This window comes from Dipodomys merriami, unplaced genomic scaffold (assembly GCF_024711535.1).
Source record: "Dipodomys merriami isolate MVZ:Mamm:240054 unplaced genomic scaffold, mDipMer1.0.p SCAF_30, whole genome shotgun sequence".
NCBI classification, from domain to species: domain Eukaryota; kingdom Metazoa; phylum Chordata; class Mammalia; order Rodentia; family Heteromyidae; genus Dipodomys; species Dipodomys merriami.
The window spans coordinates 7,135,742-7,151,438 of record NW_027204493.1 but is presented as its reverse complement, the minus strand read 5'-3'; the positions used below and the strand labels follow the sequence as shown (position 1 = coordinate 7,151,438).

General features: G+C 45.3%; 1 protein-coding gene across 3 annotated transcripts in view; it reads left to right on the top strand.

The window, feature by feature from the left end:
- Nucleotides 1–11,343: 11,343 nt before the first annotated feature.
- The window catches only part of Prkaa1 (protein kinase AMP-activated catalytic subunit alpha 1), a 29,053-nt gene continuing 24,699 nt past the window's right edge, over nt 11,344–15,697 (top strand). For 2 of the 3 annotated variants that reach the window (XM_070041098.1, XM_070041095.1), the window contains exon 1: nt 11,344–11,473. In XM_070041098.1, the coding sequence (XP_069897199.1) occupies nt 11,347–11,473 (127 nt within the window). In that variant the 5' untranslated portion in view covers nt 11,344–11,346. Of the gene's footprint in view, nt 11,474–13,637; nt 13,712–15,697 lie in introns of those variants that run through there. The other variant, XM_070041096.1, reaches the window with a different exon arrangement.

Genomic DNA, 15,697 nt, shown 5'->3' with positions numbered 1-15,697 from the left:
TCCATGAGATTCTTAATTACAGTTAACCAGCCATAAGCTGTGAATGTGGCTTGAGTGGTAGAACACTAGCCTTGTGCTCAAAACTCAGGACAGTGCCCAGGCCCTGAGTTCAAGCCTCAGGACCCATCTGCATGCATGAAATAACTCAATGAAATCTTTTGTGTAATTAATGTCTGCTCAGCTAATAAATATAATGAGGAAGTAGCACCTGGCTCAAGTGGTAGGGCACTAGCCTTCAGCTGAAGAGCTCAGGGACAGCACGCAGGCCCAGAGTTTAAGGCCCACGACTAGCCAACAAAAAACGAGTTAGAGGGCTGGGAAGGTGGCTCAGTGGTAGAGCGCTTGCCTTGCATGCATGAGGCCCTGGGTTTGATTCCTCAGCACCACATAAGCAAAAAGAAAAAAGCCAGAAGTGGCGCTGTGGCTCAAGTGGTAGAGTGCTAGCCTTGAGCTGAAGAGCTGAGGGACAGCGCCCAGACCCAGAGTTCAAGCCCCATGACCGGACCCCCCCCCAAAAAAAAAAAAGAGAAACTGAGTTAGAGAAGAAAGATAATGAATATTTATCATGATACGTTGAAAACAAGTTTTATTTCAATAAGTAAAATGTCAGGCCTATGAAATGGGCCATAATTTGAAGTTGACTGTAACTCATATTTTCTTTCCATTGGAGCCTGCTTTGAGCTAAATTCTGGCAGTAATCCTTCTGATCTCAGCTTTCTCCCAGTTTATATTCTTTGGGATCCAAAGACTAAGGATGTAGTAAGGAGTGAGAAGATGGGGGTAGTTCTTCCTTAGCAGGGTGACTTCATAATTGCTGGACTCAAAAGATTAAACTGTTGGGCTTAGAAGGTGGCTCAGTGGTAGAGCGTTTGTCTTGCATGCCTGAGGCCCTGGGTTCGATTCCTCAGCATCACATAAGCAAAAAAAAAAGCCGAAGTGGTGCAGTGGCTCAAGTGGTAGAGCGCTAGCCTTGAGCTGAAGAGCTGAGGGACAGTGCCCAGGCCCAGAGTTCAGCCCCCACGACCAGACCCCCCCCCCCCATTCCTCTCCTGGGCACTTGTAAAGTATCCTTGAGGTTCCCTGCTGGGTTAGATCACCTGAAGTTCCCATGAGGTGAGTGGATGTACCTCAGTTCAAAATAGTCTTTTAGGTCTGGCTCAAGTGACAGATACAGTGACACCTTGAGTGGAAAAGCCAAGTGTGAGCCTGAGGCCCTGAGCAAGCTCATGTCCCAGTCCTATCATAAAATAGTCTTTATAATTCCTGCCTAGCACATAATGTCCAGGTTCTATATCCCGAGTTTCTCTTCTGGGGCCATATTGGCAGGATTGAAATTATTCCATGCTGGCTCTCCCATGTGGCCTACATCCTTGCCCAGAACAAACTCAGAAGTACAGGGAGATCTCATGGCAGCAACTCTTGGCTCCTCACCAAAACAGTTGTAGAAAACACATTACAAAGCTCTGGATGCCTCCCCTGTTTCCTTTCACTAAAGGAAGTTGGACTGCTCACTTCAAATTTCTTCATGGAAATTTCTTCATTGGCCTCTCCCCTGGAATTCTATACTGGATCTAATCAGATTTTAACCTTATCTGAATTTGGTTGAGGAATCTAAAAGCTGTGTCAAAGTCCTTAGATATATTTCATTTGAATATATGTGCACAAGTAACTCTTTTGTCAGTTCCCTGAAGTAGAAACACTCCTACTGTAGTGACAGAACATAAAAACACCAGGGTAGATAAGGAGAAGAGAGGGAGAATGCAAACAATAATTCAATGTATAGCCTACAAAATTAAGAAGACTGAGGAAAGAGGTGGGGAGGGGAGGGATGGGTGAGGATGTTGAAGGGGTGACATCCATCAAGATATATTGTATTCATAAGCTTCTTTGTTAAATGGCAACTTTTGTACAACTACTTAAAGGTAACATTTTTTAAGGAAGTTTTTTTTTTTTTGTCAGTTGTGGGGCCTGAACTCTGGGCCTGGGCGCTGTCCCTCAGCTCTTCAGCTCAAGGCTATTGCTGTACCACTTGAGCCACAGTGCCACTTCTGATAACATTTTTTTAATTAAAAAATATTTACATAGGTGTGCAAGCAATGCAAATGTAAAATGCTGCTTTATTAATAAGTATATTTCAATTCTAGGATGTCATTAGGTAAATAAAATTAATAAGTCTTTTGGGGAAAGGTCTTATTTGGCATTTGAATTAAAGGCATCATTCACACTAGGCGCTATCATTTGAGCCACGTCCCCACCTCTGACAGTTTTTTATTTTTGTTTTAAAAGGCCACTGGGAAGGAAAGTGGTATAGGGGAAAGGTTCAGTTTCCACAAGTTAGGGCAGATACCAGAGGTGGGCAATGAAGAAGCCCAATAGCAAATAGTGTTTTAGGAGCAGAACCATCTGAAGTGAATAGGTGGAAGGCAAAGCAGTGCATGTTGCACTACCTGAGAGTAGCGAAGGCATAGTTAGAGCAGTTTCCCTCAGAGGAGAAGCAGCTCCCCAAGGGGAGAGAGAGGAAACAGGAGGCCTCAGAAGTACTGTGCTATTACAGATGGCTCTAGAGAGAGAGAGCCCTCTGGGAACACCACTATGAGACAGCACAGCATGGCATAGTTCTTTTAGAATTGCAAGTGACTTCAGTTGGTATAATATATATCTCTCTGGAGATAAGAACACTACTGCATGGAGAGCTTGGTGTTAAAGGTATCTATTTTCTTTCTCTGGTAATAGGAGTCTAGCACCAGTGAGTGCTACAATGCAGCCCTTTAATTAATAAAAATACTTTTGTACATGAAATACGAATTTTGTGCCAAATGTGCCTTCATTAAATAGAATCCATACTCATCTATAGCCTGGAAGTGGAACCATCATAAACTGCAGTTCATAAAATACACAAATCTAAGATGTCATTCACAAAAATAGCATTTAGTTAACTTGTGAAATACAATTCATCTAAAATAATAGCAAAGCTGGGCATGGTGGTATGCATCTGTTATATTCAATGAGAGACAATACTTTTTGCATTGTCAAGAAGAAATATCTAACATAAACAACTTAAGGAGGGACTGACTTATTTTAGTTCACAGTTCCAGAAATTTCTGTCCACAATTCCTGGCTTCATAGTTTCTAGACCCATGGTAAGAAAGAACATCACCTGTGAACACTTTATACCTGCTTTATGATAGTGTAAAGTGTCTGTGTTTTATCAGAACTGTTATTCTGTTTTCAATGATGTTACTTGAGAATGTTTTCTTTCTAAATGATCGAGAAGCTTAAAAAAATGGTGTCAGGTTAATAACAGATGACAGGAGCATGTGGTGGAGGTTACTCATGTCACACTGGATAGGAAACCTAGAGCTGGAAATGGGGAGACTCAGCCCTAGGGAATATGCCTTCAGTGACCTACTTCTTCCACTTAGGCCCCCCTTCTAATATTTCCAGAATTTCCCCCAAATAGTGCCAGGAACCAGTGTTCAATACATCAATCCTTTATCGTAGAACACTTCATATCCAAATCATTAGCACCTATGTTAAATGTACTCCGGAGGTAGAGGCTCACTCTCTTCCTTTCTTCCTCCCATTCTTCCTTCCTTTCGCTGACCTTCCTCCATTCCTTCCTTCCTCTCTCCCTCCCTCTCTCCTTTACTTCCTTTTGTTGTGATTATTCAAGGAAGTGAACTCAAGGACTCAAGCTTGCAAGGCAACTCTCTACTACTTGAGCCACACCTCCAACTATATCAGTTTTTAAATTTTGAAAAGCTTTACACTTTGAATAAATTGCATGAACTTCAAAGACATGATGCTCAAATGATACAGTGCTCTTCTAGCTACTGCCAAATGCCAGAAAGGGGGGGGGAAGGGAGGGGCGGAGGGAGGGAGAAGAGGTCAGAGGAGGGTAGGAAAGGAGAGAGAGGAGAATCATTGCGGGGATGGGGGGGGGGGTAATTTTGTCAATAGTATTCTTCTGTAAAGCTGCCCCTGAGCCGGAGCATTCTGAGGAACATTCTGGTCATTACTTGTCCCTTATCAGTATGCACAGCAGAAGCTGAGGCTGGAGAAGCCACATCCATGGCAGGAGGCTGGCCCTGTAGGAATGCTGGGACATCTGAAGTTTGCCCAGAATATTTCCCTAAGGTTTAGAGCTTGCTATGTTCTGGATGTTTCTGTCCCTCTATTTTACTATATTTTGGTCTGAGTAATTTACATAGAACAGATATTTCTTCTCTTTGTAGTTCTGGAAAGTGGCAAGTCCAATATCATGGAGCTGGCACAGTGGAGGTCTTTCCACTGTCACCTCACATGGTGCAAAATGGAAGAGCAGGAAGGGAGCTGAACTCAAAAAAAAAAAAAAAAAAAAAAAAAGCATTAGCTGGGCACCAATGGCTCATGCCTATGATTCTAGCTATGTAGGAAGCTGAAAATTGAGGATCACAGTTCAAAGCCAGCCCAGGCAGGAAAGACCATGAGACTATTTCCAATGAACCACAAAACAAGTCAGGAGTAGAGATATGGCTCAAGTGGTAGAGCACCAGACTCGAGTGAAAAAGCACCCAGACCCTTGAGTTCAAGCCCCAGACTGGCACAAAGAAACAAAAACCACCCACCTCAACATTAAAACCTAATGATATGGTAATGAAAATGAAGCCCTCTTGAATAGTATTGTTGCCCTCATTAAAAGCTCCCAGAGCTGAGCGCCAGTGGCTTATGCCTATAATCCTAGCTACTCAGGAGGCTGAGATCTGAGGATCACGGTTCAAAGCCAGCCTGGGCAGGAAAGTCCGTGAGACTCTTATGTCCAATAAACCACTAGAAAATTGGAAGTGGCTCTGTGGCTCAAACGGTAGAGCGCTCGCCCTGAGCTGAAGAGCACAGGGACAGCGCCCAACCCCAGAGTTCAAGCCCCACGACCGACCAAAAAAAAAAAAAAAAAAAGCTCCCTGAGAGCTGCCCTACCTGTCCCACCACGTGTTACCCAGTAAATAGATGTCAACTATGAGCCAGGAAACGTCTCTCATTAGATGCTGAATATTGCCTGGATCTTGGACTTCCCAGCCTCCAGAATTGTGAGCTATATATATATATTTTGTTGTTTATATGCCACCCAATTTATAGTGTTTTCTTAGTAGCAACTTTAATGGACTAAGACAGAATGATTCTCTGGATAGAACAATTTTAAGTTTTGGGTAGATTTATGAGTTACTGTATACTTAGCCATATTTGCTCTTTCAGCAGAAAGGGTCTAAAAATGATACTCCCCCAAATAGTTTAGCATCTAATATATTTTTTTGTTGGTCATGGGACTTGAACTCAGGGACTAGGCACTGTCCCTGAGCTCTTCAGCTCAAGGCTAGCACTTACCACAGTTCCACTTCCCGTTTTCTGAGTTTATTGGAGATATGAGTCTCACAGACTTTCCTGCCAGGGCTGGCTTTGAACCACAATCCTTAGATCTCTGTCTCCTGAATAGCTAGGATTACAGGTGTGAGCCATTGGCGCCCGGCTGGAGACAAGAGTCTCATGAACTTTCCTGTGAACACTAGCTTTGAATTGTGATCCTCAGATCTTTGGGATTATAGGCATGAGCCACCATGGACTAATCTTGGTTTTTTTTTTTTTTTTTTTTTGGTCATGGGGCTTGAACTTGACTTGGGCACTGTCCCTGGGCTCTTCAGCTCAAGGCCAGTGCTGTATCACTTGAGCCACAGTGCCACTTCTGGTTTTCTGAGTGGTTTATTGGAGATAAGAGTTTCACATACTTTCCTGCCCAAACTGGCTTTGAATTGCGATCCTCAGATCTCAGCCTCCTGAGTAGCTAGGATTATAGGTGTGAGCCATTGGCACCCAGTCTTAATCTTGGTTTCAAAAAAAGACTCCTTGGAGAAATAGCTAATTCTAAGACTAGGGCAGGAAACACATAAGATGAGCCTAGAGCATCTTATAGAGGCATAAAGTGTTAAACAACAAAATCTATCTAAATTGTGTATAGAGGATATCAAGGGACGCAGGAACCACCAAAAGGGTCTCCATCCAGTAACCAAAGCTGGAATAGTTTTAGAATAAAAGATCTATGACTCCCCACTGCTATAAAGTAACTGACTGAATAAATAAGTACAAAAGACACAGGAGACAAAATCTGTAATAGAAAATCTAAATAATTTATATTGATTTTCACCCTGTAAAGGGAGTTCCCTATGTAGTTATGTAGTGCAGGCCTGTGTGTGTGTGTGTGTGTGTGTGTGCACGTGCACATATACAAGCGAGTGTGTACATATGCCTGTACTGGGTTTGAACTTGGGATCTGAAAGTTCTTCCTTGGTGTTTTCATTCAAGTTTAATTCTCTACACAGGAACCTATCTTAGCTTTTTGGTGGTTAATTGGCAGTAAGTGTCTCATGATGACTTTACTGCCTGGCTGGCTTCAAACTGTGATTCTCATGTCTCTGTCTCTTGAGTAGCTAGTATTATAGATATGAGCCACTGGTGCCAGGCAAGCCTAGTTTGATCCTCCTGCCTCTGTATCCCCACTCCCGAGTGTTGGGTAGATATGCAACTTAGAAACTCTGAAGAAAAGGGTGTCTATTTGTGGATTCTTTGCGTATGAATTTTTATTTTTATTTTTTTTGTCGGTCGTGGGGCTTGAACTCTGGGCTTGGGTGCTGTCCCTGCGCTCTTCAGCTCAAGGCGAGCGCTCTACCACTTGAGCCACAGCACCACTTCCTTTGCGTATGAATTTTAACTGTTGAAATCCTTCCAAAGACTGGAACAGCAAAACAGTGTAACCTACAGTGGAAAAACCTGACAAACATCACCTCAGACAGGCAACCAAGGTCAATGGTAATACATCATGTTGACAAGATGTACCCTTGATATGTTGAAAAGTAGATGGGGAGAAAAGGTAGTGATTCAAGTAGACCATTATGTCTGTATTTTTCAAACCCTCACCAGCCTAGCCACAAGAAAAACAAGAAGGACGTTCAACAGAGGTTCATTCTAAAAAATAGTTGATAAAAATACCACAAGGCTGTCAAAACCTTGTGGTCGTATGCCTGTTAACTGCTAAGAAGTTAGTCTTTGCTTCCTGGGATACTGTTCCAGCATTTCACTTTTTCTACCTTTCCACTTAAATAAAGTTTGAGCAAGTTTTGGAAGAATATTGGTTTGAAAAACACCAAATTACTAGTCTGGAGAGCCAAATAATCAGCTAAGGCATCCCCATGTTTTTCAGTTCTTTGCATTACCAAAGTGTAATTGAGTATTTCTATTAACAACTCAAAACTGCACAGTTAAATGACTGTTTATTCTCTTTGATGACCTTAACCTAAAGGAACAATTTGTCAGCATATGCTAGGCAAGCACTCTACAACTAAACCACATTCCCAGCCCAACTATGCAATAATATTATTTCTCTTAACTGAAAGGACTGTTAAAAGATTTAAATCTTCTGACAAATTAGTATGCTTTGTATAGTTTTGATCATGAATAGGTCTATTTGTTTTGTAATCAAGTGAAAAGGGGACAGGGTTGCCATCTTCTTAATAACAGTACAGACCCAGCCAGGACTAACTACCCACCCACTCATAAGTGGAGATGCGTGAAATGAACAGTGTGCTGAGGTTTTGGAGGAAAGTCTGGGCCTGTTTCTACAAGGATGATTCCATCCTTCACTGTAACCCTTAGCTTTTCCTAAATAAATGTTTACTTTCCTCCAATTTTGCATATGTTATTTTCTACAACCTGGAATGCCCTCCTCAAGTTTTCTCATCCCTACCCTCCCCCCACCAGCCACATTTTCTTTGAGTAAAAACAGCATCTCTTAATATTCCCTTCTTAAACATATTAATGGCTGGGCGCTGGTGGCTCACGCCTGTAAATCCTAGCTACTCAGGAGGCTGAGATCTGAGGATCAAGTTTCAAAGCCAGCCTAGGCAGGAAAGTCCATGAGACTCTTATCTCCAATAAACCACCAGAAAACTGGAAGTGGCAGTGTGGTTCAAGTGGTAGAGCACTTGAGCTGAAGAGCTGAGGGACAGCACCCAGGCCCAGAGTTCAAGCCCCATGACAAAAACAAAACACAAAACAAGTTTAAGAAAACATCAATATCCTCTGTACAGTATTTTCACAATAAAGAAAAAAAGAAAACATCAATATCAAGTATTAGCAACGATGTAACTTCAGTGAAGCTAAGGAAATACTAGGCTGAATCATTAGAAGTGTATGCAGTACACAGATTATTTAATTCTGCCATCACATTTAGAGATGGATGTTAGGGACATGTAAAATCCATCTTAAGTCTCGTAACATCTCAGAAAGACTCAGAGGAGGCACAACCCCTTGGAAGCCCTAAAGGACTGGAAAGGAAGCAGCTGTCCATGACCCAGACCCTCCATGAGACTGGAGATGATGCACCACAGTAATGGGTCATCTGGGTATGTCCTCATAAGCACATACTTTGTTCATATTAATAAAAGTGGAAGTATTCAAGCTTGCATACAATTCTGTTTTGTCTACTCTTAGAGTGGATTCAGTTACTTATCATTCTTACCCACTTACATTCCAATACACTTTGCTTTAATAGGGGGAAAGAGTTGTGACGGGTCAGAGCCATGTGTAAACCGAAGTCTACCTTTGCCTCCATCCTGGGAGAATACTGAGCCATGTGAATGTTACTTTTGCTGGTTAGGGGTGGAGAAATATTAGAAAACTGTTACTGTAGACCTTTCTGTCTCCAAGGTAGGGACTGTGACTTTTCATGTTTTTCAAAAATAAAATTAGCAAGTGTCTGGCAGATTAACAAATACTTGAATAATGAGCAGATTTGGAGGGGGTAGAAGAAATTTCCATGAAACCTTCAAAAAATAATGAAAAAGAGAAAAGACAGATACAAGAAATAAAATGGACACAGGCAAGAAAGAAAAGAAAGGAAGGAAGAAAGAAAAGAGAAAGGAAGGAAGGAAGGAAGGAAGGAAAGAAAGGAAGGAAGGAAGGAAGGAAGGGAAGGAAAAAAAGGCTAGCTTGGTGGCTCTCACCTGTGATCCTAGCTACTCAGGAGGCTGAGAGCTGAGGATCATGGATCTTATTAACCACCAGAAAACCAGAAGTGACACTGGCTCAAAGTGGTAGAATGTTATCCTTGTGCAAAAAAGCTCAGAGACAGTGCCAAGGCTCTGTGTGCAAGCCCCACGACCAACAACAAACAAAAACCAGAAGAAAAAAAAACACCTAAAAAACTGAGCAGTTTGAACTGCTTAAATGGAGTCTGGTAAGACAGATAAGAAGACCACTAAGTTCCCGCCGAGCTTTCTCATCTATTACTCCAGGCCTTTTGTTCCTCCAAGAATGCTTTCAATTCTGTTTATTAGATAGAAATAGATCGGACAATACAAAACGAAAACAAGCTGATTTTTCTGTCCCCCCACCCCCACTCCAAGGCATTACATTTTTAATTCTTCATATTTTCAGAGACTGCAAATAAATTTGCAAAATTCACCTTCAGTTTGGACCTTTGCAAGAGCTTTAATGTTTTAACTGGCACAGAGATGAGGTTATTTTCTTTTCTTTAGGTTAAAACAAACAGTAAAAAACTTCCTAATACAAATTCTAGACATGATGCAAATTTGAAGGAATTTAAGATGCTATTTCAGGGGTTGGTGAAGTCAAAAGTTAATTTCTGGCGCACCCCCTCCATGGAACCTGGAAAAGATTTCTGCTTGGTAGTGACACCAGAGGCCCAAGTTGCAGAAACTCACAAGGCAAGGAGGTGGATGTGAGGAATGTGTTGATTCTCCTGCCCGTTGCCCAAATAGATCACTAATCAAAGATTTCTTCTTTTTTTTTAATCCTTCTAAGTGTAGTCTGTCATGTAGTAGAACTTCATCAAGGAAGGCTGTTTGTACTGTGGTCTACCTAGGATATATTTCTCTTTTTTGGGGGGGGGGTCCAGTCGTGGGGCCTGAACTCTGGGCCTGGGCACTGTCCCTCAGCTCTTCAGCTTATGTGGTGCTGAGAAATCGAACCCAGGGCCTCAGGCATGCAAGGCAAGCGCTCTAGCACTGAGCCAACTTCCCAGCCCATACCTAGGATATATTTCTAAGCTCAAGACTGGGACTTCTCTTTCCCCATGCAGTACTTTCCTTGGGCCTAAACAATGCTAAATGTATGTTCCTTTGGTTTCATAAACACAAAGGAGAGTTAATTATCATTGGGATTAAAGAAATGGCATTTTCAGTCTTTTGTTTTTGATACTATTTCGTGGAAGGTGAATTTTTGCCTACTGACCCTAGTTCAAATGAGAGGAACTGAGTAACAAACAACTCTCTTGAAAATTCTACTAAAAAAAAAAAAAAGCAGAATTTACGTTCCCTAGATATCATAGGGAATGTTACGGTTCTATTTATATAGACAAGGGGCGAGGTCTACTGCGGATACAATAAACATCTGTCAAATGATCTGCAGGACGCAGCGGTAAAGGTGGAAAAAGTGTCTCATTGACAATCTAAAAACACAAATTTCAGTACACGTTAAGCCCTACCGGTCCGAGTACCCGCGCTGTCACACCGCACCTGCAGCCTGCGACCTGCAACACAACAGAGACCGGAGCAGCTCCCAGGGCGTCGCGACCACAGGCTGGGGCTGTCCGGGCGCCCAACAGCCACTGAGTGGCCGGTCGTGGGAGGAGGGAAAAGTAGAAGGGAAAACTCCGGTGGCTTCTAGAATTCCTACAAGCACACAAGATCAAGGTTAGGACACCCGCAGGGCGGTGTCCCCGGCCCGGCGAGTTCAGGGGCACCCTACCGGCCCTGACCGAGCCTCCCCCCGCCCTTCCTACCGGGGCCGCAGCGGCACCCCTCCACCTGACTCCCCGGCGGTGCTGCGGGGACCCCCGGAGGGCAGAGACCGCCGCCGGGGCCGGAGGAGCCAGCGAACGAGGGGGAAACTCCCTCCCCGCGTGCAGGTGGACGGGCGCTCGGGCCGAAAGGAAGCGGGGCGAGGGTGCGAGTACCCGCGCCCCTCCCGGAGACCCTTAGGGCGGCGCCGCCCGCCTCCCGGCCCCCGCACGCCCTCCCCCTCCCCGCCCTCGCCGCCTCCCGCAGCCCTCCCCGCGCCCTCGCCGCCGCCCCTCCCGCACACACTCCCGCGTCCTCGCCGCCGCCCCTCCCGCGGACCCTCCCGGCGCCCCGCAGCCCGCCCCGCCAGGGGGAGCGTCTGAGCCCAGCGGCCGGCTGCGGGCCCGGCGCGGGCGGCGCAGGGCGGCGGCTGGCCGCGGCCCTCCCGCGTCCCCACCCCCGCCCCGCCCGCCCGCCCCCGCCGGCCCTGCCCGCCCCCTCCGCCCCCTCCCGCGGCGCCATGCGCAGACTCAGTTCCTGGAGGAAGATGGCGACAGCCGAGAAGCAGAAGCACGACGGGCGGGTGAAGATCGGCCACTACATCCTGGGCGACACGCTGGGCGTCGGCACCTTCGGGAAAGTGAAGGGTGAGGACCCGCGGGGCGAGGCGAGGCCGCCGCCCGGAGCGGAGCGCCTTCCTCCCCAGCGCCAGCTCATCCTCCCCGGGCGCCCCGCGTCCCCGGCCTCGGCGCCCCGCGTCCGGGGTCCGGAGGGCGCCGAGCCCGAGGCCGCCGCGGGGCTGCGGCGCGGCGCGGCCCGGTGGGGGGCGGGGGCGGTCGCCATGGCGACGGCGGGGCCGCGGCGCGGCGCCCGGGGCGAGGGGCGGGGTCGGCCCCAGGTGCGATCTCGGCCAGGTGCGGGCGGGCGGGCGTCGGCCGAGCCCGGGGCCGGGGGCCAGCCCCTCGCTTCCCCGACGGCCCTCGGCGCGTCCCCGAGGCTTCCTGAGCGTGCCGCGTCTTCTTCCCAGCCAGGCCGCTCCGCCGTGGGAACGGACCGCGGCTCGGTCCCGGGGCGTCCACGGGCGTGCGCAGCGGGCCGGGCGGCCCGCCGGGCCGGCGTTCTGCCTGCGGTCCTGTCGGCGCCCGGGAGCTTTCCTTTGGGGGGGTTTGACGTGCGGTGCACCAAGCCGGTCAGCGACGGCCGAGGGTGCGGGGCCGCTCCTGGTCCGGTCTTGCGGCTGGCTTCTGCCCCTCTCCTGGTCCGGTCATGCGGCTGATTTTTCTGCCCATTTTCAGGGATATTTAGGAAACACTCCGAGACACACCTTTTTTTTTTTTTTTTAATTGACTAAGAAAAATGCAGAATCTCAGATTCTTATGTAATAACACCCGTATTATTCCGAAATAACGGGCTTGCTCCCTGGTACAAACACTTGCAGTTTTCCTGCTCCCCCACCCCCTCCAAAAGAAAGTTTTAATTGCAAGCTTCGTGAGGCATACTTCTTAGTTTTCATCTTCAAAATACTGCACGTGGTTATTGAGGTGTTGGAGAAAGGAAGCTTGGAGGTGATATCAAAGGGAACAACCGTGCATAGTGCTGTGAAAATCTCTGATTTGCGTAGAGTAAGCTCTTAGTAAATATTTGACTCAAAAGGATAAGTTCTTGGAAATCGATGCGTCGAATTAACGGACGCTTGTCCTCCCAGAGCTAAAGAAAACATTTCTGATTTTAGCTCAAAAGAGAAGAGAGCCCTCTTTTTCTCTTGCCCTTTCCCAGAGTTTCATAAAACTGGAAAATGGCCATAGTCCACAGGGTAACAAATAAATGCATAAACCTTTTTCTAAAAATCTGCAAGGTCAAAAATGTAGGGAAGAAGAAGTGTACGCCAGGGGATGGTAACACAGCTGTTAGGATGGGTTTGTGTTAGTCCAGCAACATGTTTTTGTTCCCTTCTTTTTTTTCTTTTTGCCAGTCCCGGAGCTTGAACTAAGGGCCTGAGCACTGTCCCTGAGTTTCTTTTGCTCAAGGCTAGCACTCTATAACTTGAGTCCCAGCACCACTTTCTGCTTTTTTTGTGTATGTGGTACTGAGGAATTGAACCCAGGGCTTCATGCATGCTAGGCAGGCACTCTACCACTAAGTCACATTGTGTAATTTTATTTACGTATTTATTTTTGAGACAGTCTTGCTGTGTTCCCCGGGGCTAGCTGCTGGCTTCCAACTTGCAATTTTCCTGGCCTCAGCCTCCTAAGTATTTAATTTTAGCTATGATGTTTCTTGTTAGCAGTTATGAACTGCTTTTTAGTTTGTAAGACATACTCCTTAGAGCTCCGAAAATCCTGATGAGGCAGTTTTGAGGCCCTCCACCTTTCTGAAAGTTCTGCTTAGATTCTGACATTCATCTCATTTTCCTGATAAGGACCTGAGTGGTCTTAGGTCTCTTTTTTGTATGGAGAAGTGCTCTTGGCACAGCAGTTTGGAAAGGAAGAAGAAAACCTTCATTTTATGGATTTGGTCTGTGATGCGATGGTGACATGAATCCAGTGACTCTGCTTTTCCTTAACCTTCGCTTCTCCACCCAGCCAGTTCTCTCATGAAATACTATATTCTGTCAAAGTCAACTAACTCCCCAAATAAGAGAGTCCATTAGTTAGGGTACCAGAGACTTTTATGTTTAAAATTATATCTGTTCAAAAACGTATTAGTTGATATTGGTCAAAATCTTCAACCAGTTCACTATCGTTTACTTTTCAGACAGGGTCTCTTCATGGAGCTCAAGCGGACCTTGAACTTAATGGTCCTCCTGCCTCAGCTTCCCAAGCACTGGGTTACCATGTGTAGCCTCAGAATTTTAAAATTGACAGTTGTTACAGTTTTGCCAGCAAGTAAGAGAACCCACCTCTCACTTACACTCCTTTTTTCCCCTATTGTCCTCTGTTTAGCCAGGAAACAGCCTACCTTGTTTGTGAGTCTTATTGACTCCTTAGATCCTTTTGGCCAGGGATACAAAGTGGCAATTAATTTATGGATGTGATCCACCGTTGGATAGGCACGTTTGGAGGAGCATCTTATTTTCAAGTACTTGAATAGGAGTAGACAAGAGGGTAGACATGTATCTACAAAGAAATGTGGATTGTTAGTGTATTATTAGTGATAGAGAATGAGAATACAGGCTCTGGGAGAAGGCCATGGTAATGTTCCTAGCCCTAACACCAGCCTTAGCTTGACAGTAATTCTTTGGAGTAATAAGATTTGCCATATATTTCAGTAGAGATGATTTAAAATGGCTGTACAAATTAGTAAATTTTACATTAAAAAATAGGTTAATGGTGTACCTCAAGTGGTAGAATACTTGGAGTCCCAAGTTCAGTTAAAAAGAAAAAAGAAAGAAATGGAATCTCTAAGAAAATATGATACTTGTCAGTATGTCATTCCTGGTTACATTTAATTTGTTGGGAAGAGGAGGTTGTAAATTTATTGTGGTTTAGTTATTGTTACAGGTTAAAAGAAGTTGGCTCCTTAATAACATCATTTTGAAAATTTAAACAAAATAAGGGTTAATTTGGGATTATGCTGAATTATTTATGAAGTATTGCTTTTCTTCTGGTTGTCAAGATGTCAGCCTAGGTTCTTGCAAGTTCTTTCTGTACCCTCTCTTAGTTATAAAAATACGGATGAACAAAGAGGTTTTAGCTGACACAGTAGCTCATGCCTATAATCCTAGTCACTAGGGAGGTTGACTCCGAAGGATTTAGATTTGATGCCATCCTAGACAAAATGCATGAGAAGCCAGCACTGATGGCTCAAACCTGTAATCCTAGCTACCTAGGAGACTGAGATCTGATGATCAGGGTGCCAGGGGCAGGAAAGTTCTTGAGACTATCTCCAATAAACCACCAGAAAACAGGAAATGAAACTGTGGCTCAAAGTGGTAGAGCACTGGCCTTGAGCTAAAGAGACCAGGGACAGTGCCCAGGCCCTGCATTCAAGCCCCAGGACCAACAACAACAACAAAAAGTACATGAGACTCCCTCTCATCTGAAAAAGATGGGTGAAGCTGGGTGCCACTGATGACTTACACCTGTAATCCTAGCTACTCAGTAGGCTGAGATCTGAGGATTGAGGTTCAAAGCCAGCCTGGGCAAGAAAGTCCTGAGACACTTATCTCCAGTTAACCCCAGAAAACTAGGAGTAGCACTGTGGCTCAAGTGATAGAGCACTCACCTTGAGCTGAAGAGCTCAGGGACAGTGCCCAGGCCCAGAGTTCAAGCCTCACAACTGACAAAGATTGCGTGAGGTGATAGATGAATCAATCTACCCATCAAGAAAAGTATAAATAGAGCCTGGTGCCGGTGGCTCATGCCTGTGATCCTAGCTACTCAGGAGGCTGAGATCTTAGGATCATGGTTCAAAGCCAGCCCAGGCAGGAAAATCTGTGAAACTTACCTCCAATTAACTACCAGAAAACTGGAAGTGGCTCTGTAACTCAAGTGGTAGAGCACTAGCCTTGATCTGAAGAGCTCAGGGACAGCACCCAGGCCCAATGTTCAAGCCCCATAAGTGACCAAAAAAAAAAAAAAAAATCAATAGGAAGACTATTGTCCATGTTCTGGGCAGAAAGTGAAAACCTATGTTCCAGAGCAAAAAGGGTTAGAAGTATGGCTCAAGAGGCAGGCAAGAGTGGCTGCCTAGAAAGCAGAGTTCAAACTCTAGTAACACACACATACACACACATAGTTAATCTTATTATAATTTTAAATTGGCAGTTTTTGTGAATTTTTCTAGAGGTGATGTTCACTTTATTGAGCTGGCTGTGTCTTCAGTAAATGAATTGCTTATATATTTCAAAAATAGGTGTATTGGAAGTAGAG